This window comes from Taudactylus pleione, unplaced genomic scaffold, assembly GCF_031769625.1.
Source record: "Taudactylus pleione unplaced genomic scaffold, aTauple2 ptg001978l, whole genome shotgun sequence".
In the NCBI taxonomy this organism is placed as follows: domain Eukaryota; kingdom Metazoa; phylum Chordata; class Amphibia; order Anura; family Myobatrachidae; genus Taudactylus; species Taudactylus pleione.
In genome coordinates, this window is record NW_028286374.1 from 104,505 (window position 1) to 131,378 (window position 26,874).

Below are 26,874 nucleotides of genomic sequence, written 5' to 3' on the forward strand. Positions count from 1 at the left end.
CAGTGAAACCTTTGCTTTCTGATGGTTCAACGTACACATACTTTGTTTAAAGCACAAAATTATTAAAATACAGTATAAAATGACCTGCAGGCTCTGTGTACAAGCTGTATATAATACATAAATGTATTCTGTGTTTAGATTTGGGTCCCATTCCCAAGATCTCATTATTGTATGCAAATATTCCAAGATACGGAATATTCTGAAATCCAAAATAGGCCCAAAATTTGCACCAAGCTAGCTGGCTGACTAAGCTAAGTGGCAGCAGTGGGTGGCACAAACGTGTCAGTTCAACTTCCAACATGGAACATCATGAAACAAATGTTTTTATTATTCAAGAGAGGCCTGAGGGAGTTGGAGTATGAAAGTAGTTGAAATCAGGGCAGGGACAAGAAGGGTTGATTGGTAGTAATTTGTTTTTTAATTTTTTGAAAAAATTTTATGAGGGAGGAGGCATTTACAAAAAAATATTTGACACATTCCCATCAGTCCTTGCCCCAGTAGAATCCTTGAGGGCCATGCCTGCTGCTGGGAGTGGATTTTCTCATCCCACAAGGGGACCAGGAAGACTTCTAGTAGTGCTTTCTTTCCACATAAAAAAGCATTTCCCAACCTGTAGAGGGACATAAAAAAAAATATAGTTAGTGGCCTCAAAATGCCACTTAACCAGCACAGATATGTGGACAGGCGTAAGAGATAGCCAAGGCAGGGATAGCCAACCCTGGTCCTCGAGAGCTACCAACAGTGCATGTTTTCCAGGTCTCCTCACAGAATCACAAGTGTAACAAGTAATTAATTCCACCTGTGGATCTTTCCAAATGTGTTGGTGAGTAATGAATACACCTGTGCACCAGCTAGGTGGTCTGGAAAACATGCAATGTTAGTAGCTCTCAAGGACAGAAGTTGGCTACCCTTGATTTAAGGCCTTATGTTATGTCTTTCTTGAGAATCCTGCACCTGCTTCTGTGGCTGGGAGTGGATTTTCATCCCAGAAGGGGACCAGGAAGAGTGCTTTCCAAAAACAATTGACTGTTAAATAATCCTTTGCAAACCTTCCAAAATAGCATTACCCAACTTGTACAGGGACATTAAAAAAACATTGTTAGTTAGAGGCCTTCAGTTCAAACTGCCATTGTACCCATTGTCCACTTAACCAGAGCAGATATGTTGGTCAAGCGGAACAGAGTAGCAAATGCAACATTTAAGGTTTAAGTTTTATGTTGTGTCTTGAGCACCATGCCTGCTGCTGGGAGTGTATTTTCATCCCAGAAGGGATGAAGACATTGTTTTTTCTTCCCAATGGACACAGATCTGAAGAGATGTAAATAACTACTGACAGGAAAAAGAGGCAATTTGGGTCCCTTACACAAAACTGCCTTTGATTTACTTGAGCTGCCCACCCTCCAGTGTGTACTCAGAAAGAGTTTTCAGCACAGCCAGGAACCTTGTCAGTGATCGGCTTGAGAATACTTCCCCAAAATGTGGAAAAGATGATGCCCATCAAAATGACCTACAAATTCTACAAGAAAGACCTTTAGCATCAATTACATGCAAAAATTATAGAGGCACCTGTAATGGTGGATTCCAGCAGGGACAAATTAATATTGTGTGAAGAAGATGATGTATATATCACCCCAGATTATACCATCACCCAAGCCTATATCATCATCCCATCCTGTGTTGTATATAAATTACAGCTGCGCTCCCTGTTAGATTGGGGATTCATATTAGTCCATATCACCACCCACCCTACACATCTTCTGACCTGGACTACAGGAGGAGCAGCTGCACTCTGGGATACAGTTGCATGGAGTTGCCCCTCTGACTCGCTGAATTCAGGTAGTTGGGCCATGGGTAGGGACTGGGAGTAGGGACACTATAATCAGAGAATGCAGTTTTAGCTGCTTTATTCTATTTTTTTTTAAACCATATCCTCTATTTTCACCTTTGAAAATGTTTATGCAAATCTCAGCAGAGGCGTTTGTGATGCCATGTCTAAAGCATGCACACAGAAAAAAAACATTGATTGATTCATTATTTTTTTTGGGGGGGGGTACTTGGGAGGGAGAGCACCCGAATGAGGCAGCAGCCTCTTGATAAACGACACAGACAGCACCCTTGCGCAGCTACATTTGCTGATAAGTGTGGCTATCATGCATGCACAAAAAAATCGTTTTTATTTTTTTCACACTGGTGGAGAAGCACCCCCTGAACGAGCCAGCAGCCCCTTGATAAATGGCACAGGCAACACCCCTAGTGCAGCTACATTGTGGATAAGTGCGGATTGTTAACACGCACACAGGAATTTTTTTTTGGGGGGGGCACATGGGGGGGGGAAGAGGACCCCTTAATTAGGCTGCAGCCCTTTCATGAATGACACAGACCGCACACCTGTGCACCTACGTTGCTGATAATAAGTGTGGCTAATGCACACACATAAATAAAAAATATATATATATTTATTTTCACACTGGGGGGTGAAGAGTACCCCTGATGAACAGAACACCCCCTGGACAACACAACAGAACAGCACAGCCCCTATGGACTACAGCCAGTCCACCCCTATGAACAGGACAACAGCCAGCCCCTGAGTGACAACACAACTGTAGCCAGCCCCTATGCACAGCACAGCTCCCTCCCTCTTCACTCTCCACAGCCGGAATGAAAATGGCGGCAATCGCAGGACCTTTTACACAATCCAAAAAACCCGTGAGCATCTGACAGCAGGATGATGATGTTTTGCCTCATATTGAGATCTGAGTCAGGTGGGTAAAACCCGTGCCAGCCTGGACCTGACTCGGATCCCCTAAGTTAGGGTGGGTTGATCCCTGAGATCCGAACCCACTCATCTCTAGCCTAAACTGGATGAAAACAATATTGTGAGGTGGTCAAAATAGACTGGAAATGAGAGGAAATTAATGTTATTGAGGGTAATAATACTGTAGGAACAAAAACACCCCCAAATTATGTGATTTTAGCTGTTTTTATGATTTTTTTTTAGAAGAAATAAAGATCCAAAACTTAAACACACATACTATACCACAAGGGATGCGAGTGCTGCTGTGTGTAATTCAGCCATGTGACGTGTATGCTGACGCTGCATCTTAATTATGCATGCCACTGAAATGGCGTTTAGACGCACACACACATCTGTGTTCGCACCACCACTCCCCAGTTTCCATCCCCTGTTACCACCCACAAACGCCTCGTCCTGTCACTCATTCTAGTGAGGGATCTATGTACGGGGTGCAAACGCTTCCCGATCACATGGACTAGTTTGCGCACGCGCACTTTATCTTGTACGCATGCGCAGATGGCATACATGGGCAGTCTACATGCAAACTCAGCCTAGCGAACAGGTCTGAATCAGGCCCAAAGCACAAAGAGCCAGTAACTTGGCACCTTGGTAAAACCATGTGGCACTGCAGGTGGGGCAGCACAATCAGGAGACATGTTTCGTATGCAGTAGCAAAAACTTAGAATACGGCTCAAAATGTGCAGAGAGAGATAAATGTGAGGGGGGGGATGTCTAAACTGCAGTGTAAGACTAAAGCTGTCCAGCATCTATGGGCAAAAGCAGCCGGTATTTACTAGATGTCAGGAATGCAGCCTGGGATCGGTCTCTACTCACCACTGTGCTGGCGTTCTCGTGCGTCCAGACGCCAGGCGTGGAGGTGAGTGGTGAGCTGAGTATTCTCTCCAGGGACTGCTAGAGCTTTCAGGCGTGCATCCTGGTTCTCACGGTGGCCGTGGCCGCTAAGCGCTAAGGCGGTGTTGGTTTGGAAGTTTTCCAGACTTATTTTAATTGGCAGGTGGGGATATTTGTCTTCCCGGCCTGCTATTTAGAAACTCACCCCGCAGAACACCCCAATATCATTTGATACTTTCACCTTATTCATAGTATGCAGAGGTCCGGCCGAGGGGTTGCCTGGCTTGTTTAAGACGAGGATTTTTCATTGTAAGCAGGACATGCTCCCTGTTATTGATTTTGGGTGCAAGGATGTCGAGGTTTGGCTCGTCGTTACTCAGGACCCCAAATTTTCCCCCGGCTGTGGTTAACCAGCAGAGAAAATTAGGCGCTGGCCGGTCTGGCTCGTCCACCAGCAGTAAGGGTAAGTGCTTCGCATTTAATTCAACTCAGTGTTTTTGGCCAATGGTGATGTTTTCGCCACCTCTGTAGGAAAATGCGGCGACGCCCACCCAGCTTCCGGCTGCTCGAAACCTGTTGCTTTCCCGGCCCCCAGAAAGCCTCCCGGCCCCGGGCCTGCTAGTTAAAGCTTTCTCCCCAGTTAATCTAGATGCCGTGGCGAAATGGCTCGCTTGGTACCCTGACGCAGTTGTGGTGCAGTTTTTGAGTGACGGTTTTAAGTTGGTTTTAGTTTGCCGATAGCTTCAGTTGTGCCTGTGGGTTCTCCGCAGAAACTTCGATCAGCAATAGAGCTGCCGCACATCGTTAGGGACAAAGGCCCTCATTCAGAGCCACTCGCTAGCGGCAATACGCTCGTTCCGAGCGATGTTCGCACATCTGCGCATGCGTACGGATCGTTATACGCATGCGCGAACCAGTCAGTGCGGCCGAAATTCATGTGCTCGCAATATAGCGAATGCCTGCTATTTTGAGTGACAGAATGAGGCGTATGTGGGTGGTAACAGGGGAAGGTGCTTGAAAATGGGGAGTGGAGATCAGAACGCAGGCATGCTTAAAGGTCAAAACGGGCGTTTTATGGGTGTGCATAATTAATACAGCAGCGTCATTGACCACGTCACTGGGTTATTTTATAGCCAGAACTGCTCGCAAGATTGTGGTAGCAAAAACCAACCACAAGAATAGCGAGCAGTTCATACGCTGGTCGATGTACTCGATTAATCTAATAAATAGCGGACATGACGTATGGTGCGAGCGGCCAGGGGGCGTTTTTATCAAATAAACGAGCGTATGTTTTGCTCGCTCGCTCAGACTTAGAGGTGTGAACAGACTGCAATTTGCGAACGGATCATTTGAATAGCCACCCCTTGTTTTTGAACGAACGACCGCAAATAGCGAACGGCTCTGAATCAGGCCCAAAGACCATAAAGAAGTGAGGCTCGGTCGCATTATCGGTCCCTTTCTCGAACCACCGATTAGAGGACTTGGTATTGTCCCCATTGGCGTGGTCCCTAAGAAGACGCCCGGTTCTTTTAATCTCGTTCAGCATCTGTCTTGCCCATCCGGCCGATCAGTTAAAGATGCCATTCCGCAGGAGCTTTGCTCGGTGTCTTATCAGTCTTTTGATGAAGAGCTGGAGCTAGTCCGGGCTCACGGATCCGGAGCATTGATGGGTAAGGTGGATGTTGAATCGGCTTTTCGCTTGTTGCCCCTGCACCCGGATTTGTTCAGGTGCATGGGTTTTCGCTTGGTCGACGGATACTACATAGACAAGTGGTAGCCTATGGGGTATTCCGTGTCCTGTGCGTATTTAGAAATGTTCAGCACCTCTCTGCATTGGTGCGTCGAGGCTGGTACCCGGGGGGCACGGCATAGCCCATTACCTGGATGACTTTCTGTGCGTCGGCCCTGCTAATTCCCCCCGTTGCGGGGTTTTGCTAGAGTACATTCAGGCCCCTTTCGCAGTTAGTGCTGCGTTGCTTACAATTTAACATCTTGTTCATGCCGATTCCCATTTCGGGCTCGGACAATAACATTGCTGACGAGCTCTCATGTTTCCATTGGGACAGGTTTAGGTCGCATGCTCCTGAGGCTTGTTTAGTTGGTGAGCCTGCCCCCCCCTATGTTTGGCAGGTCATCGAGCCGGCATGGAGGGCTTAGCCGAGCAATCCCTTGCTCCGGCTGTGTTGCGGGCCTATCAGAAGGCTTGGTCTGAATGGGAACGCTATCTCCATCACCCCGGACACAGAGGCAAGAGCACTCATTGCTCAATGGTTTCTTTTGTTTGGAGTCTTTATGTCTCCGGTCGGTCCCGTGTGGTAGCTGTGCGCATGCTGGCGGGCATTTCTTTCTTTCGCGACTGAAGGGGCGTCCAGATCTTACCAAGAGCTTTGCCGTTATTAAGGTCCTTACGGGTTGGGCTCGCGCTCTCCTCAGCCAGTTGATAAGAGACGGCCAATCAACGACCCCCTATTGCTTAAGCTTCTAGCTGCCGTCCAGGATGTTGTGGTTTTTCATTATGAGGCTCATCTTTTCTGTTTAGCATTCTTTGATGGCGTTTCATGGCGCCTTCCGAATTTCTGAACTAGTTGCCCCTTTTAAATTAGCGGTTTTGCCCATGTCCCGTTCGGACGTCAGTATCAGGGAGGGGGCTGTGTCGCGCAAAATACGGCGTTCTAAAACTGATCAATTAGTCGCGGCCGTTGGGTCTCCCTAATGGTTTGTAAAGGTGACCTCATTTGCCCGGTACATCTGGCGAAGCTGTGCCTGGCATTGCGGCCTGTAGTTGGCGGCGCATGGTTGCTTCATGCAGACGGTTCGCATCTTACCAAATATCTGTTCCAATTCATTTTAGACGCTGTTTGCTTCACATTGGCCTCTCCCCTGGGGATTTCGGTACCCATTCATTTTAGAATTGTCGCAGCTACTTCTGCCACCGTGACTGGGTTGTCTGTTCCACAGATCATGGCTCTGGGGCGTTGGAAATCGGCTTGCTAATAAGCGTTATGTTAATTTTTATTGAAGCCGCAGTATGGCAATTTGGTGTACCCAAAGTGCTGGTGAAACGTCTAGGTGGGAACGATATTGGTTCCAGGATTGCCCTTGATTTACAGCTTAACATTGTGTCAGACCTCCACCTCATTATGGGCGCTTGGCCTTTCATTACGTTTATGTGGTCCTGCATTACCCCTAGCCAGCAGTGGCGTGGCGCTCGTTCTCCTAAGGCTTTGGACGAGGCTCGTAGGAAGATCAATGCTGCTGTGGCAAAGTTTATGTGTCTCATAGAGGTTTGGTTATTACACATCCGTAATACGCTACCGTGATAAGCATCTCTATAGGCCTGATGGGGTGCATCTGACGGAGGCTGGTTTGGTTTTCTTTGTGGGAAGTTTGTTTGTTGGCTAGCGTAGGTCAGGTGGTTTAGTGTGTATGGTGGCGGGCTGCGGTTCTCTGAGGTAGAATCTAGCATTGGCGGGAAGTACGGCTTATCATCAGCCCGGGTGTAGTGTGTGTGCATTGGGTGTGCTCACCTATTATGTGTAGAGAAGTACTGTAACACCTCTACGGGGGCAGTACAGCCATCAAAGGGTGGTGTTGTGTATGGTAGAAGGTCTATGCTTAATACCCAAGTGCAAGGTTTGACATCCACAGGGCGGATATACGCCCGCAATGCCGTGTTTTGTTGTTGAGTTTGCATTGTTGGGCTGTTCTGTGTAAGTGTCGTCCTTCCAGCCACCATACAATATTTAAGAGAATTAAATTTAATTTCTTAAATAAATAGCCGACCTGTTTTATAATCCATTACTGTCTCCGTGTGTTTATTCTCAGATAAGTTTGAAATGTTGATATTGTTATGGTATAATGATCGCACACTGGGGACACATCAGCCGTTACTAGGTTCATCTGTTTCCCGGCGCTGGAAAGCGGTTGTGTAACTTGTGTATCTCTGCTGCTGGGAAACGATTGTGCAATGTGATTGGAGTTGACTGTCCTGGGTATAAATTCCAGAACTTGGACACACTCAGGTAATACGCACAGTATACCAGTATGGACGGCTGTATCGCAGCCAGTGTTTTCCTCTGTCTCCTGTCCTGTGGCTTCTCCTATCCACTGTGAGTACACAAAGTGTGTATAGTGAGTATACAGCATAGTGCGAGTATGTTGTGTCTATAGTGTGAGTGTGTGAGTACAGGGTATATACCTGTAGTGTGAGTATAGAGTGTACTGTACAGTGTCAGTACTGAGTGTATAGTGTGAGTATAGAGTATATACCTGTAGTGTGAGTATAGTGTATATACCTGTAGTGTGAGTATAGAGTGTACTGTACAGTGTCAGTACTGAGTGTATAGTGTGAGTATAGAGTATATACCTGTAGTGTGTGTACAGAGTATATACCTGTAGTGTGAGTATAGAGTGTACTGTACAGTGTCAGTACTGAGTGTATAGTGTGAGTATAGAGTATATACCTGTAGTGTGAGTATAGAGTATATACCTGTAGTGTGAGTATAGAGTATATACCTGTAGTGTGAGTATAGAGTATATACCTGTAGTGTGAGTATAGAGTATATACCTGTAGTGTGAGTATAGAGTATATACCTGTAGTGTGAGTATAGAGTATATACCTGTAGTGTGAGTATAGAGTATATACCTGTAGTGTGAGTATAGAGTGTACTGTACAGTGTCAGTACTGAGTGTATAGTGTGAGTATAGAGTATATACCTGTAGTGTGAGTATAGAGTATATACCTGTAGTGTGAGTATAGAGTGTACTGTACAGTGTCAGTACTGAGTGTATAGTGTGAGTATAGAGTATATACCTGTAGTGTGAGTATAGAGTGTACTGTACAGTGTCAGTACTGAGTGTAGTGTGAGTATAGAGTGTACTGTATAGTGTCAGTACTGAGTGTATAGTGTGAGTATAGAGTATATACCTGTAGTGTGAGTACAGAGTATATACCTGTAGTGTGAGTATAGAGTGTACTGTACAGTGTCAGTACTGAGTGTATAGTGTGAGTATAGAGTATATACCTGTAGTGTGAGTATAGAGTATATACCTGTAGTGTGAGTATAGAGTATATACCTGTAGTGTGAGTATAGAGTATATACCTGTAGTGTGAGTATAGAGTATATACCTGTAGTGTGAGTATAGAGTATATACCTGTAGTGTGAGTATAGAGTGTACTGTACAGTGTCAGTACTGAGTGTATAGTGTGAGTATAGAGTATATACCTGTAGTGTGAGTATAGAGTATATACCTGTAGTGTGAGTATAGAGTATATACCTGTAGTGTGAGTATAGAGTATATACCTGTAGTGTGAGTATAGAGTATATACCTGTAGTGTGAGTATAGAGTATATACCTGTAGTGTGAGTATAGAGTGTACTGTACAGTGTCAGTACTGAGTGTATAGTGTGAGTATAGAGTATATACCTGTAGTGTGAGTATAGAGTATATACCTGTAGTGTGAGTATAGAGTATATACCTGTAGTGTGAGTATAGAGTGTACTGTATAGTGTCAGTACTGAGTGTATAGTGTGAGTATAGAGTATATACCTGTAGTGTGAGTATAGAGTGTACTGTACAGTGTCAGTACTGAGTGTATAGTGTGAGTATAGAGTATATACCTGTAGTGTGAGTATAGAGTATATACCTGTAGTGTGAGTATAGAGTATATACCTGTAGTGTGAGTATAGAGTATATACCTGTAGTGTGAGTATAGAGTATACTGTACAGTGTCAGTACTGAGTGTATAGTGTGAGTATAGTGTATATACCTGTAGTGTGAGTATAGAGTGTACTGTATAGTGTCAGTACTGAGTGTATAGTGTGAGTATAGAGTATATACCTGTAGTGTGAGTATAGAGTATATACCTGTAGTGTGAGTATAGAGTATATACCTGTAGTGTGAGTATAGAGTATATACCTGTAGTGTGAGTATAGAGTGTACTGTACAGTGTCAGTACTGAGTGTATAGTGTGAGTATAGAGTATATACCTGTAGTGTGAGTATAGAGTGTACTGTACAGTGTCAGTACTGAGTGTATAGTGTGAGTACAGTGTATATACCTGTAGTGTGAGTATAGAGTGTACTGTACAGTGTCAGTACTGAGTGTATAGTGCGAGTACAGAGAGTGTGTGAGTCCGGCCCTGTGTGTGAGTACCGTGAGAGTGTGTGTGAGTACCGTGAGAGAGTGTGAGTACAGTGAGAGCCAGTACAGTGAGAGAGTGTTTGAGTACAGTGAGTGTGTGTCTACAGAGAGAGACAGTACAGTGTGTGTGAGTACAGTGAGAGTGTGTGAGTACTGTGAGTGTGTGAGTACTGTGAGAGTGTGTGAGTACTGTGAGAGTGTGTGAGTACAGTGAGAGTGTGTGAGTACAGTGAGTATGTGAGTACAGTGTGAGTACAGAGCGTGTGAGTACAGAGAGAGCCACTACAAAGTGTGTGTGTGAGTACAGTGTGTGTGAGTACAGAGTGAGCCAGTACAGTGAGTGTGTGAGTACAGAGAGAGCCAGTACAGTGAGTGTGTGAGTACAGTGTGTGTGAGTACAGAGAGAGCCAGTACAGTGAGAGAGTGTGTGAGTACAGAGTGTGTGCGTACAGAGAGAGCCAGTACAGTGAGTGTGTGAGTACAGAGAGAGCCAGTACAATGAGTGTGTGAGTACAGTGAGTGTGAGTACAGTGAGAGAGTGTGTGAGTATAGTGTGTGTGAGTACAGAGAGAGCCAGAACAATGAGTGTGTGAATACAGTGAGTGTGTGAGTTCAGAGAGAGTGTGTGAGTAGAGTGAGTGTGTGAGTACAGAGAGAGCCAGTACAATGAGTGTGTGAGTACAGTGAGAGTGTGAGTACAGAGTGTGTGAGTACAGAGACTGCCAGTACAATGAGTATGTAAGTACAGACTGTGTGAGTACAGTGAGAGAGTGTGAGTACAGTGAGTGTGTGAGTACAGAGTGAGCCAGTACAGTGAGTGTGTGAGTACTGTGAGAGAGTGTGTGAGTACAGAGTGTGTGAGTACAGTGAGGTACAGTGAGAGAGTGTGTGAGTGAATGAGAGAGTGTGAGTGCAGAGAGAGCCAGTACAAAGAGTGTGAGTACTGTGAGAGAGTGTGTGAGTACAGAGTGTGTGAGTACAGTGAGGTACAGTGAGAGAGTGTGTGAGTGAATGAGAGAGTGTGAGTGCATGAGTACAGAGTGTGTGAGTACATAGAGAGCCAGTACAGTGAGTGTGTGAGTACAGTGAGAGAGTGTGTGAGTACAGAGAGAGTGAGAGTACAGAGAGTGCCAGTACAATGAGTATGTGAGTACAGTGTGTGTGAGTATAGTGAGAGTGTGAGTATAGTGTGTGTGAGTACAGAGAGAGCCAGAACAATGAGTGTGTGAATACAGTGAGTGTGTGAGTACAGTGAGTGTGTGAGTACAGAGAGAGCCAGTACAATGAGTGTGTGAGTACAGTGAGAGTGTGAGTACAGAGTGTGTGAGTACAGAGAGAGCCAGTACAATGAGTATGTGAGTACAGTGTGTGTGAGTACAGAGAGTGCCAGTACAGAGAGTGTGTGAGTACAGTGAGAGTGTGAGTACAGAGAGAGTGTGAGTACAGTGAGAGAGTGTGTGTGAGTACAGAGAGAGTGTGAGTACAGAGAGAGAGTGTGTGTGAGTACAGTGAGAGAGTGTGTGTGAGTACAGTGAGAGAGTGTGTGTGAGTACAGTGAGAGCCAGTACAGAGTGTGTGAGTACAGTGTGAGTACAGTGAGTGTGTGAGTACAGTGAGAGAGTGTATGAGTATAGTGAGAGTGTGTGAGTACAGTGAGAGTTTGAGTACAGTTTGTGTGAGTACAGAGAGAGCCAGTACAGAGAGAGCCAGTACAATGAGTGTGTGAGTACAGTAGGCCAGTACAGTGAGTGTGTGAGTACAGTGAGAGAGTATGTGAGTACAGTGAGAGTGTGTGAGTACTGTGAGAGTGTGTGAGTACAGTGAGTGTGAGTAAAGAGAGAGCCAGTACAGAGAGTGTGTGAGTACAGTGAGTGAGTGTGAGTACAGAGAGAGCCAGTACAGTGTGTGTGAGTACATTGAGAGTGAGTACAGAGAGAGCCAGTACAATGAGTGTGTGAGTACAGTGAGGGAGTGTGTGAGTACAGAGTGTGTGAGTACTGAGAGAGCCAGTGCAATGAGTGTGTGAGTACAGTGAGAGAGTGTGTGAGTACAGTGAGAGAGTGTGTGAGTACAGTGAGAGAGTGTGTGTACAGTGAGAGAGTGTGTGAGTACAGTGAGAGAGTGTGTGTACAGTGAGAGAGTGTGTACAGTGAGAGTGTTAATACAGATAGAGCCAGTACAATGAGTGTGTGAGTACAAAGAGAGCCAGTACAGAGAGTGTGTTACAGTGAGAGAGTGTGTGTGAGTACAGAGAGAGCCAGTACAGTGAGTGTGTGAGTACAGTGCGAGAGTGTGTGAGTATAGTGAGAGTGTGAGTACAGAGTGTGTGAGTACAGAGAGAGCCAGTACAATGAGTATGTGAATACAGTGAGAGAGTGTGTAAGTACAGTGAGAGAGTGTGTGTACAGTGAGAGAGTGAGTACAGTGAGAGTGTTAATACAGATAGAGCCAGTACAATGAGTGTGTGAGTACAAAGAGAGCCAGTACAGAGAGTGTATTACAGTGAGAGAGTGTGTGTGAGTACAGAGAGAGCCAGTACAGTGAGTGTGTGAGTACAATGCGAGAGTGTGTGAGTATAGTGAGAGTGTGAGTACAGAGTGTGTGAGTTCAGAGAGAGCCAGTACAGTGTGTGTGTGAGTACAGAGAGAGCCAGTACAGTGAGTGTGTGAGTACAGAGAGAGCCAGTACAGTGTGTGTGGGTATAGAGAGAGCCAGTACAATGAGTGTGTGAGTACAGTGAGAGAGTGTGTAAGTACAGTGAGAGAGTGTGTGTTCAGTGAGAGAGTGAGTACAGTGAGAGTGTTAATACAGATAGAGCCAGTACAATGAGAGTGTGAGTACAGAGAGAGCCAGTACAATGAGTATGTGAGTACAGAGAGTGTGTGAGTACGATGAGAGAATGTGTGAGTACAGAGAGAGTGTGAGTACAGAGAGAGAGTGTGTGTGAGTACAGTGAGAGAGTGTGTGTGAGTACAGTGAGAGAGTGTGTGTGAGTACAGTGAGGGAGTGTGTGTGAGTACAGAGAGAGCCAGTACAGTGAGAGTGTGTGAGTACAGAGTGTGAGTACAGTTTGAGTACAGTGAGTGTGTGAGTACACTGAGAGTGTGAGTACAGAGCGTGTGAGTACAGAGAGAGCCACTACAATGAGTGTGTGAGTCCTGTGTGTGTGAGTACAGAGAGAGCCAGTACAGTGAGAGTGTGAGTACAGAGAGAGCCAGTACAGTGAGTGTATGAGTACAGAGAGAGCCAGTACAGTGAGTGTGTGAGTTCAGAGAGAGCCAGTACAGTGAGTGTGTGAGTACAGAGAGAGCCAGTACAGTGAGTGTATGAGTACAGAGAGAGCCAGTACAGTGAGTGTGTGAGTACAGTGAGAGCCAGTACAGTGAGTGTGTGAGTACAGTGAGAGAGTGTGTGAGTACAGAGTGTGTGAGTACAGAGAGAGCCAGTGCAATGAGTGTGTGAGTACAGTGAGAGAGTGTGTGAGTACAGTGAGAGAGTGTGTGTACAGTGAGAGAGTGAGTACAGTGAGAGTGTGAGTACAGATAGAGCCAGTACAGAGAGTGTGTTACAGTGATAGAGTGTGAGTACAGAGATAGCCAGTACAGTGAGTGTGTGAGTACAGTGAGAGAGTGTGTGAGTATAGTGAGAGTGTGAGTACAGAGTGAGCCAGTACAGTGACTGTGTGAGTACAGAGAGAGCCAGTACAGTGTGTGTGAGTACAGAGAGAGCCAGTACAGTGAGTGTGTGTGTGTGTGAGTACAGTGTGTGTGAGTACAGAGAGAGCCAGTACAGTGAGTGTGTGAGTACAGAGAGAACCAGTACAGTGAGTGTGTGAGTACAGTGTGTGTGAGTACAGAGAGAGCCAGTACAGTGAGTGTGTGAGTACAGAGAGAGCCAGTACAGTGAGTGTGTGAGTACAGTGTGTGTGAGTACAGAGAGAGCCAGTACAGTGAGTGTGTGTGAATACAGAGAGAGCCAGTACAGTGAGTGTGTGTGTGAGTACAGTGTGTGTGAATACAGAGAGAGCCAGTACAGTGAGTGTGTGAGTACAGAGAGAGCCAGTACAGTGTGTGTGGGTATAGAGAGAGCCAGTACAGTGAGTGTGAGTACATTGAGAGTGAGTACAGAGAGAGCCAGTACAATGAGTGTGTGAGTACAGTGAGAGAGTGTGTGAGTACAGAGTGTGTGAGTACAGAGAGAGCCAGTGCAATGTGTGTGAGTACAGTGAGAGAGTGTGTAAGTACAGTGAGAGAGTGTGTGTACAGTGAGAGAGTGAGTACAGTGAGAGAGTGTGTGTGAGTACAGAGAGAGCCAGTACAGTGAGTGTGTGAGTACAGTGAGAGAGTGTGTGAGTATAGTGAGAGTGTGAGTACAGAGTGTGTGAGTTCAGAGAGAGCCAGTACAGTGACTGTGTGAGTACAGAGAGAGCCAGTACAGTGTGTGTGAGTACAGAGAGAGCCAGTACAGTGAGTGTGTGTGTGTGAGTACAGTGTGTGTGAGTACAGAGAGAGCCAGTACAGTGAGTGTGTGAGTACAGAGAGAGCCAGTACAGTGAGTGTGTGAGTACAGTGTGTGTGAGTACAGAGAGAGCCAGTACAGTGAGTGTGTGTGAATACAGAGAGAGCCAGTACAGTGAGTGTGTGTGTGAGTACAGTGTGTGTGAATACAGAGAGAGCCAGTACAGTGTGTGTGGGTATAGAGAGAGCCAGTACAGTGAGTGTGAGTACATTGAGAGTGAGTACAGAGAGAGCCAGTACAATGAGTGTGTGAGTACAGTGAGAGAGTGTGTGAGTACAGTGAGAGAGTGTGTGTACAGTGAGAGAGTGAGTACAGTGAGAGTGTTAATACAGATAGAGCCAGTACAATGAGTGTTTGAGTACAAAGAGAGCCAGTACAGAGAGTGTGTTACAGTGAGAGAGTGTGTGTGAGTACAGAGAGAGCCAGTACAGTGAGTGTGTGAGTACAGTGCGAGAGTGTGTGAGTATAGTGAGAGTGTGAGTACAGAGTGTGTGAGTACAGAGAGAGCCAGTACAATGAGTATGTGAATACAGTGAGAGATTGTGTAAGTACAGTGAGAGAGTGAGTACAGTGAGAGTGTTAATACAGATAGAGCCAGTACAAAGAGAGCCAGTACAGAGAGTGTGTTACAGTGAGAGAGTGTGTGTGAGTACAGAGAGAGCCAGTACAGTGAGTGTGTTACAGTGAGAGAGTGTGTGTGAGTACAGAGAGAGCCAGTACAGTGAGTGTGTGAGTACAGAGAGAGCCAGTATAGTGAGTGTGTGAGTACAGTGTGTGTGGGTATAGAGTAGGGGTGTGCACCGGCCACTTTTCGTGTTTTGTGTTTTGGTTTTGGATCTGGATCTTTCTTCGTGTTTTGGATCTGGATTGGTTTTGCCAAAACCACCCTTCCGTGTTTTGGGTTCTGGGTTTTGTGTTTTGGATCTGTATTTTTTTGAAAAAAAGCATAAAAACAGCTAAAATCACAGAATTTGTAGGTTTTTCTGCTCCTATGCTATTATTAACCTCAATAACCTTAATTTCCACTCATTTCCAGTCTATTCTGAATACCTCAAACCTCACAATAGTGTTTTTATGTCCAAAAGGTTGCACCGAGGTAGCTGGATGACTATGCTAAGCGACACGAGTGGGCGGCACAAACACGTGACCCATCTAGGCGTGAAACTGCAGTGGCAGACAGGATGGCATTGAAAAACTAGGCCCCAAACTGTACATAATGCAAAGAAAAAAAAGAGGTGCAAGATGGAATTGTCCTTGGGCCCTCCCACCCACCCTTATGTTGTATAAACAGGACATGCACACTTTAACAAACCAATCATTTCAGCGCCAGGGTCTGCCACACAACTGTGGCTGAAATGATTGGTTCGTTTGGGCCCCCACAAAACAAGCTGGCAATTTATCTGTCCCTGCACAAACTGGCTCTACAGAGGCAAGATGTCATCCTCATCCTCCTCATCCACCGATTCCTCACCCTCTTCAGTGTGTACATCCTCATCCTCACAGAGTATTAATTCGTCCCTGCTGGAACCACAGGTCCCTCTGTACGTTCTGGAGGCTGGTCTCCCTGGAAGAGTTGATAATTCATTTTATGAACATCATCTTCTCCACATTTTGTGGAAGCAACCTCCTACGCCTTTCGCTGACAAGGTTCCCGGCTGCACTAAACACTCTTTCGGAGTACACACTGGAGGGGGGGCAACTCAGGTAAAATAGAGCCAGTTTGTACAGGGACCTCCAAATTGCTTCTTTTTCCTGCCAGTACAGGTACGGACTGTCTGACATGCCTACTTGGATGCTGTCACCGATGTAATCCTTTAACAGACAGACGCACGCTTGTCGCTGCTGCTTTGAGGATTCAAGTGCGGCTACAGCCCACACAATTCACAAAGACAGAAAAAAATAAAGAATATTTTTATTGTTTGTGGAGCACACTTTGAGGGTTACACCACCCTTTAACAGACAGACGCACGCTTGTCGCGCTGCTTTGAGGATGCAAGTGCGGCTACAGCCCACACAATTCACAAAGACAGAAAAAAGAAGAAGAATATTTTTATTCTTTGTGTAGCACACTTTGAGGGTGTCACCACCCTTTAACAGACAGACGCACGCTTGTCGCTGCTGCTTTAAGGATGCAGGTGCGGCTACAGCCCACACATTTCACAAAGACCGAAAAAAAAAGAACAATATTTTAATTGTTTGTGTAGCACACTTTGAGGGTGTCACCACCCTTTAACAGACAGACGCACGCTTGTCGCTGCTGCTTTAAGGATGCAGGTGCGGCTACAGCCCACACAATTCACAAAGACAAAAAAGAAGAATATTTTTATTGTTTGTGTAGCACACTTTGAGGGTGTCACCACCCTTTAACAGACAGACGCACGCTTGTCGCTGCTGCTTTGAGGATGCAAGTGCGGCTACATCGCACACAAGTCACAAACACATTAAAAAAATAGTTTTTTATTTTTTGGAGCACTTTGAGAGTTACACCACCCTTTAACAGACAGACGCACGCTTGTCGCTGCTGCTTTAAGGATGCAGGTGCGGCTACAGCCCACACATTTCACAAAGACCGAAAAAAAAAGAACAATATTTTAATTGTTTGTGTAGAACACTTTGAGGTGTCACCACCCTTTAACAGACAGACGCACGCTTGTCGCTGCTGCTTTAAGGATGCAGGTGCGGCTACAGCCCACACAATTCACATAGACAGAAAAAAGAAGAAGAATATTTTTATTGTTTGTGTAGCACACTTTGAGGGTGTCACCACCCTTTAACAGACAGACGCACGCTTGTCGCTGCTGCTCTAAGGATGCAGGTGCGGCTACAGCCCACACATTTCACAATGACCAAAAAAAAAAGAACAATATTTTAATTGTTTGTGTAGCACACTTTGAGGGTGTCACCACCCTTTAACAGACAGACGCACGCTTGTCGCTGCTGCTTTAAGGATGCAGGTGCGGCTACAGCCCACACATTTCACAAAGACCGAAAAAAAAAGAACAATATTTTAATTGTTTGTGTAGCACACTTTGAGGGTGTCACCACCCTTTAACAGACAGACGCACGCTTGTCACTGCTGCTTTAAGGATGCAGGTGCGGCTACAGCCCACACAATTCACATAGACAGAAAAAAGAAGAAGAATATTTTTATTGTTTGTGTAGCACACTTTGAGGGTGTCACCACCCTTTAACAGACAGACGCATGCTTGTCGCTGCTGCTTTAAGGATGCAGGTGCGGCTACAGCCCACACATTTCACAAAGACCAAAAAAAAAAGAACAATATTTTAATTGTTTGTGTAGCACACTTTGAGGGTGTCACCACCCTTTAACAGACAGACGCACGCTTGTCGCTGCTGCTTTAAGGATGCAGGTGCGGCTACAGCCCACACAATTCACAAAGACAGAAAAAAGAACAATATTTTAATTGTTTGTGTAGCACACTTTGAGGGTGTCACCACCCTTTAACAGACAGACGCACGCTTGTCGCTGCTGCTTTAAGGATGCAGGTGCGGCTACAGCGCACACAATTCACAAAGACAGAAAAAAGAAGAGGAATATTTTTATTGTTTGTGTAGCACACTTTGAGGGTGTCACCACCCTTTAACAGACAGACGCACGCTTGTCGCTGCTGCTTTGAGGATGCAAGTGCGGCTACATCGCACACAAGTCACAAACACATTAAAAAAATAGTTTTTTATTTTTTGGAGCACTTTGAGAGTTGCACCACCCTTTAACAGACAGACGCACGCTTGTCGCTGCTGCTTTAAGGATGCAGGTGCGGCTACAGCCCACACAATTCACAAAGACAGAAAAAAAAAGAACAATATTTTAATTGTTTGTGTAGCACACTTTGAGGGTGTCACCACCCTTTAACAGACAGACGCACGCTTGTCGCTGCTGCTTTGAGGATGCAGGTGGAATCTAGACGGGATTTGGAACCGAGGACACACTACCTCCATCAATTGTCTAAATCCCACTGCACTAATGTCGGATACCGGACGCACGTCTAACACCAACATAGCAGTCAAGGCCTCAGTTATACGTTTTGCTTCAGGATGACTGCTGTCGTACTTCATCCTCATCGCTAGGGACTGTTGGAGGGTCAATTGTTTAGTAAAAGTAGTGATGTTCCTACTTCCTCTCTGGGATGATGAACAACTCCCAGCAGCAGCAACAGCACTAGGAGGAAGTGGTTCTTGATCTTTCCCTATTTTATTTTTATCGGAGAAAGTTTGGTCCTCCATTTATGCTATATTGATATATATACGTGCGGCTAAAGCGCACACAAACACAGAAAATATTTTTTTATTTTTGCTGGAGAGTAGTGCACTTTGTGGGTTACACCACCCTTTAAGAAATGAGCCAGCCGGCTCTTTACTTATGGGACACAGGCGCACGCTTGGCGCTGCTCCTTTGTTGATGCACGTGCAGCCACAGTGCACACAAGTCACAAACACAGAAAATATATTTTTTTTTGGTTTGGAGTGTACTTTGGGGGTTACAGAACCCTTTAACGGTCAAGCCTGCTGGCCCTTTACTTATGACACAGGCGCACGCTTGGCACTACTTTGTTGATGCACGTGCGGCTACTGTGCACACAATTCACAAACACAGAAAATAATTTTTTTTTTGGTTTGGACTGGAGAGTACTTTCGGGGGTTACAGCACCCTTTAACGGTCTAGCTAGCCGGCCCTTTACTTATGACACAGGCGCACGCTTGGAACTACTTTGTTGATGCACGTGCGGCTACTGCGCACACAATTCACAAACACAGAAAATAATTTTTTTTTTGGTTTGGACTGGAGTGTACTTTGGGGGTTACAGCACCCTTTAACGGTCAAGCCAGCCGGCCCTTTACTTATGACACAGGCGCACGCTTGGCACTACTTTGTTGATGCACATGCGGCTACTGCGCACACAATTCACAAACACAGAAAATAATTTTTTTTTTGGTTTGGACTGGAGTGTACTTTCGGGGGTTACAGCACCCTTAACGGTCAAGCCAGCCGGCCCTTTACTTATGACACAGGCGCATGCTTGGCACTACTTTGTTGATGCACGTGCGGCTACTGCGCACACAATTCACAAACACAGAAAATAATTTTTTTTTTGGTTTGGACTGGAGTGTACTTTCGGGGGTTACAGCACCCTTAACGGTCAAGCCAGTCAGCCCTTTACTTATGACACAGGCGCACGCTTGGCACTACTTTGTTGATGCACATGCGGCTACTGCGCACACAATTCACAAACACAGAAAATAATTTTTTTTTTGGTTTGGACTGGAGTGTACTTTCGGGGGTTACAGCACCCTTAACGGTCAAGCCAGCCGGCCCTTTACTTATGACACAGGCGCACGCTTGGCACTACTTTGTTGATGCACGTGCGGCTACTGCGCACACAATTCACAAACACAGAAAATAATTTTTTTTTTGGTTTGGACTGGAGTGTACTTTCGGGGGTTACAGCACCCTTAACGGTCAAGCCAGCTGGCCCTTTACTTATGACACAGGCGCACGCTTGGCACTACTTTGTTGATGCACGTGCGGCTACTGCGCACACAATTCACAAACACAGAAAATAATTTTTTTTTTGGTTTGGACTGGAGTGTACTTTCGGGGGTTACAGCACCCTTAACGGTCAAGCCAGCTGGCCCTTTACTTATGACACAGGCGCACGCTTGGCACTACTTTGTTGATGCACGTGCGGCTACTGCGCACACAATTCACAAACACAGAAAATATATTATTTTTTTAGCACTTGGGGGGAGCACCCCTGATGGACAGAGCACCCCCTGGACAACACTACAGCACCCCTTTAGGACTGGGACACTGCACAGGACTTTGGAGTGGACACAGCCCCTATGGAGAACTGACTGCACAACACAGTCCAGCCAGCCCCTATGGACTTTGAAGTAGTGGACACAGCCCCTATTAACAACAGCAGCACAGCACAACACAGCCAGCCCCTATGGACTTTGAAGTAGTGGACAACAGCAGCACTACACTACACTACACTACACAGCCCTAACTCCCACCCTCCCTCTTCACTGTCCACAGCCGAGTGAGAAAATGGCGCCGACGCGGGTACCTTATATAGGATCCAAAACCCGCGAGACTCGGAAGGCAGGATGATGACGTTTTGCCTCGATTTCAGATCCGAGTCAGGCGGGAAAAGTCGAGCCTGATTCGGATCGGACTCGGATCGGGGGGGCTCGGGGGGGTTCGGATTTCAGAAATCCGAACCCGCTCACCCCTAGTATAGAGAGAGCCAGTATAGTGAGTGTGTGAGTACAGTGTGTGTGAGTACAGAGAGAGCCAGTACAGTGAGTGTGTGAGTATAGTGTGTGTGAGTACAGAGAGAGCCAGTACAGTGAGTGTGTGAGTACAGTGTGTGTGAGTACAGAGAGAGCCAGTACAGTGAGTGTGTGGGTACAAAGAGTGTTTGAGTACAGTGAGAGACAAAGACACACACATACTGTACATAGACACTCTCTCTCATACTCACATACCCACTCACACATCGTAATTTGGGAGTTTCCTTACTTTGGGGTGCAGGTTCTCAAACTCAGTCCTCAGGACCCCAAACAGAGCATTTTTTTCCAGGTCTCCTCACAGAGGGCTTAATTCAGCAGTAAACGCAAGTGCACTGCTGAATGCAGAGTCCCGAATATCGGGAGCGATGGTTGCGATGGTGATCCCACCCTGCGACCTCCATCTCACTGCTGGGATTGTAATTGCGTGCAGTTTTGCAATTGTGATTCTGTGTCTGATTCAGCAAGGATCGCAAGTGAAATATTTAGCTGCACCTGTTGCTCTTTTAAACTGTGTCAGTGAGTAATGAGTACACCTGTGCTCCTGCTGGGTGACCTGGGAAATGTGTCAGTGAGTAATGAGTACACCTGTGCTCCTGCTGGGTGACCTGGGAAATGTGTCAGTGAGTAATGAGTACACCTGTGCTCCTGCTGGGTGACCTGGGAAATGTGTCAGTGAGTAATGAGTACACCTGTGCACCTGCTGGGTGACCTGGGAAATGTGTCAGTGAGTAATGATTACACCTGTGCACCTGCTGGGTGACCTGGGAAATGTGTCAGTGAGTAATGATTACACCTGTGCACCTGCTGGGTGACCTGGGAAATGTGTCAGTGAGTAATGAGTACACCTGTGCTCCTGCTGGGTGACCTGGGAAATGTGTCAGTGAGTAATGAGTACACCTGTACACCTGCTGGGTGACCTGGGAAATGTGTCAGTGAGTAATGAGTACACCTGTTCCCCTGCTGGGTGATCTGGGAAATGTGTGAGTAATGAGTACACCTGTGCCCCTGCTGGGTGATCTGGGAAATGTGTCAATGAGTGAGGAATACGCCTGTGCATCTGCTGGGTGACCTGGGAAATGTGTCAATGAGTGAGGAATACACCTGTGCATCTGCTGGGTGACCTGGGAAATGTGTCAGTGAGTAATGAGTATACCTGTGCCCCTGCTGGGTGATCTGGGAAATGTGTCAGTGAGTAATGATTACACCTGTGCACCTGCTGGGTGACCTGGGAAATGTGTCAGTGAGTACTGAGTACACCTGTGCACCTGCTGGTTCACCTGGGAAATGTGTCAGTGAGTAATGAGTACACCTGTGCTCCTGCTGGGTGACCTGGGAAATGTGTCAATGAGTGAGGAATACACCTGTGCACCTGCTGGGTGACCTGGGAAATGTGTCAGTGAGTACTGAGTGCACCTGTGCACCTGCTAGGTGACCTGGGAAATGTGTCAGTGAGTAATGAATACACCTGTGCTCTTGCTGGGTGACCTGGGAAATGTGTCAATGAGTGAGGAATACACCTGTGCATCTGCTGGGTGACCTGGGAAATGTGTCAGTGAGTAATGAGTACACCTGTGCCCCTGCTGGGTGATCTGGGAAATGTGTCAGTGAGTATTGATTGCACCTGTGCTCCTGCTGGGTGACCTGGGAAATGTGTCAGTGAATAATGATTTCACAGATCACCCAGCAGGTGCACAAGTGTATTCCTCACTCATTGACACATTTCCCAGGTCACCCAGCAGGAGCACAGGTGCAATCAATACTCACTGACACATTTCCCAGATCACCCAGCAGGTGCACAGGTGTAATGTGTCAGTGAGTGATGAGTACACCTGTTCCCCTGCTGGGTGATCTGGGAAATGTGTGAGTAATGAGTACACCTGTGCCTCTGCTGGGTGATCTGGGAAATGTTACCTGTGTGGGGTCCTGGTGACTGAGTTTGAGAACCTCTGCTTTAGGAGAAAGCCTTTAAGTATCCAACTTTATCATCACTGTCCAATGTCTTCTGTTGCAGGATAAAAGGGAGACACAATGATACCGGCTCCAACCTGTTCTCCTCCCCTGATCCCTCCTACAATGAGACAGGTGAGACTCATCCGCTGCAGTCACCCCTCCCTTCTGTCTCAGGTGCATTATATGACTGTAGGTAATTAGAGGCAGATGCAGTCCCCGTAATTACTCCCAAACTGCAGGCACGGGACTAAGGGCTGATTCAGGTCTGTTCGCACACAGCCAGCCAATCTGCGCATGCGTGTAAGACGTAAACCGGCCACAGTGATCGGGAAGTGATCACAGTGAGCACGCAGAGTCTTCACATGGTGACTGACAGGAAGTGACTATTTGAGGGTAGTGATGGGGGCTGGTCAGAGAAACACAGGCGTGCATGGGCGTTACATGGGCGTGCATAATGAAGCCCCTGCGATAGCATACGCTGGCAGAGGTCTAGATGGCAACAGAAAGTTTAGCAGTTTCTGCAGTAGGGTCAGGTCACCCACAACTTACAACATGTAACACAGGAGACACATACACATTATTAGGACATATCACACAGTACTGGGAATACAAACACATTATTAGGACATATCACACAGCACTGGGGACACATACACATTATTAGGACATATCACACAGCACTGGGGACACATACACATTATTAGGACATATCACACAGCACTGGGGACACATACACATTATTAGGACATATCACACAGTACTGGGAACACAAACACATTATTAGGACATATCACACAGCACTGGGGACACATACACATTATTAGGACATATCACACAGTACTGGGGACACATACACGTTATTAGGACATATCACACAGCACTGGGGACACATACACATTATTAGGACATATCACACAGCACTGGGGACACATACACGTTATTAGGACATATCACACAGTACTGGGAACACAAACACATTATTAGGACATATCACACAGCACTGGGGACACATACACATTATTAGGACATATCACACAGTACTGGGGACACATACACATTATTAGGACATATCACACAGCACTGGGGACACATACACATTATTAGGACATATCACACAGCACTGGGGACACATACACGTTATTAGGACATATCACACAGTACTGGGAACACAAACACATTATTAGGACATATCACACAGCACTGGGGACACATACACATTATTAGGACATATCACACAGCACTGGGGACACATACACATTATTAGGACATATCACACAGCACTGGGGACACATACACATTATTAGGACATATCACACAGCACTGGGGACACATACACATTATTAGGACATATCACACAGCACTGGGGACACATACACATTACTAGGACATATCACACAGTACTGGGACACATACACGTTATTAGGACATATCACACAGCACTTGGGGACACAGACACATTATTAGGACATATCACACAGTACTGGGAACACAAACACATTATTAGGACATATCACACAGCACTGGGGACACAGACACATTATTAGGACATATCACACAGTACTGGGAACACAAACACATTATTAGGACATATCACACAGCACTGGGGACACATACACATTATTAGGACATATCACACAGTACTGGGGACACAGACACATTATTAGGACATATCACACAGCACTGGGGACACATACACATTATTAGGACATATCACACAGCACTGGGGACACATACACGTTATTAGGACATATCACACAGTACTGGGAACACAAACACATTATTAGGACATATCACACAGCACTGGGGACACATACACATTATTAGGACATATCACACAGTACTGGGGACACATACACATTATTAGGACATATCACACAGCACTGGGGACACATACACATTATTAGGACATATCACACAGCACTGGGGACACATACACGTTATTAGGACATATCACACAGTACTGGGAACACAAACACATTATTAGGACATATCACACAGCACTGGGGACACATACACATTATTAGGACATATCACACAGCACTGGGGACACATACACATTACTAGGACATATCACACAGCACTGGGGACACATACACATTATTAGGACATATCACACAGCACTGGGGACACATACACATTATTAGGACATATCACACAGCACTGGGGACACATACACATTATTAGGACATATCACACAGCACTGGGGACACATACACATTACTAGGACATATCACACAGCACTGGGACACATACACGTTATTAGGACATATCACACAGCACTGGGGACACATACACATTATTAGGACATATCACACAGTACTGGGAACACAAACACATTATTAGGACATATCACACAGCACTGGGGACACATACACATTATTAGGACATATCACACAGCACTGGGGACACATACACATTATTAGGACATATCACACAGCACTGGGGACACATACACTTTATTAGAACATATCACACAGCACTGGGGACACATACACATTATTAGGACATATCACACAGCACTGGGGACACATACACATTACTAGGACATATCACACAGCACTGGGACACATACACGTTATTAGGACATATCACACAGCACTGGGGACACATACACATTATTACCACATATCACACAGCACTGGGGACACGTACACATTATTAGGACATGTCACACAGCACTGGGGACACATACACATTATTACCACATATCACACAGCACTGGGGACACATACACATTATTAGGACATATCACACAGCACTGGGGACACATACACATTACTAGGACATATCACACAGTACTGGGACACATACACATTATTAGGACATATCACACAGCACTGGGGACACATACACATTATTAGGACATATCACACAGTACTGGGAAACATACACATTAATAGGACATATTACATAGCACTGGGAACACATACACATTATTAGGACATATCACACAGCACTGGGGACACATACACATTATTATCACATACCACACAGCACTGGGGACACATACACATTATTAGGACATATCACACAGCACTGGGGACACATACACATTATTAGGACATATCACACAGCACTGGGGACACATACACATTATTAGGACATATCACACAGCACTGGGGACACATACACATTATTAGGACATATCACACAGTACTGGGACACATACACATTATTAGGACATATCACATAGCACTGGGGACACATACACATTATTAGGACATGTCACACAGCACTGGGGACACAAACACATTATTAAGACATATTACACATCACTGAGAACACATACACATTATTAGGACATATCACACAGTACTGGGAACACATACACATTATTAGGACATGTCACACAGCACTTGGGGACACATACACATTATTAGGACATATCACACAGTACTGGGAACACATACACATTATTACCACATATCACACAGCACTGGGAACACATACACATTATTAGGACATATCACACAGCACTGGGGACACATACACATTATTAGGACATATTACACATCACTGAGAACACATACACATTATTAGGACATATCACACAGTACTGGGAACACAAACACATTATTAGGACATATTACACATCACTGAGAACACATACACATTATTAGGACATATCACACAGCACTTGGGGACACATACACATTACTGGGACATATCACACAGCACTGGGGACACATACACATTACTAGGACATATCACACAGCACTTGGGGACACACACATTATTAGGACATGTCACACAGCACTGGGGACACAAACACATTATTAGGACATATCACACAGCACTGGGGACACATACACATTATTAGAAGATATCACACAGCACCGGGGACACATACACATTATTAGGAGATATCACAGAGCACTGGGGACACATACACATTACTAGGACATATCACACAGCACTTGGGGACACATACACATTACTAGGACATATCACACAGCACTTGGGGACACATACACATTACTAGGACATATCACACAGCACTTGGGGACACATCCACATTATCAGGACATATCACACAGCACTTGGGGACACATACACATTATTTGAAGATATCACTCAGCATCGGGGACACATACACATTATTAGGACATGTCACACAGCACTGAGGACACATACACATTATTAGGACATATCACACAGCACTGGGGACACATACACATTATTAGGAGATATCACAGAGCACTGGGGACACATACACATTATTAGGACATATCACACAGCACTGGGATACATATGCATTATTAGGATATATCACACAGCACTGGGGACAGATACACATAAATG

At 45.7% G+C, this 26,874-nt stretch overlaps 1 protein-coding gene across 2 annotated transcripts in view; it reads left to right on the plus strand.

Annotated features, from left to right (window-relative positions):
• Positions 1–26,874, plus strand: part of HPX (hemopexin) — a 114,428-nt gene that overhangs the window by 43,896 nt on the left and 43,658 nt on the right. The window contains exons 1-2 of one of the 2 annotated variants that reach the window (XM_088465365.1): positions 7,677–7,755; positions 22,634–22,704. In XM_088465365.1, coding sequence (XP_088321491.1) covers positions 7,691–7,755; positions 22,634–22,704 — 136 coding nt within the window. In that variant the 5' untranslated portion in view covers positions 7,677–7,690. Of the gene's footprint in view, positions 1–7,676; positions 7,756–22,633; positions 22,705–26,874 lie in introns of those variants that run through there. The other variant, XM_088465366.1, reaches the window with a different exon arrangement.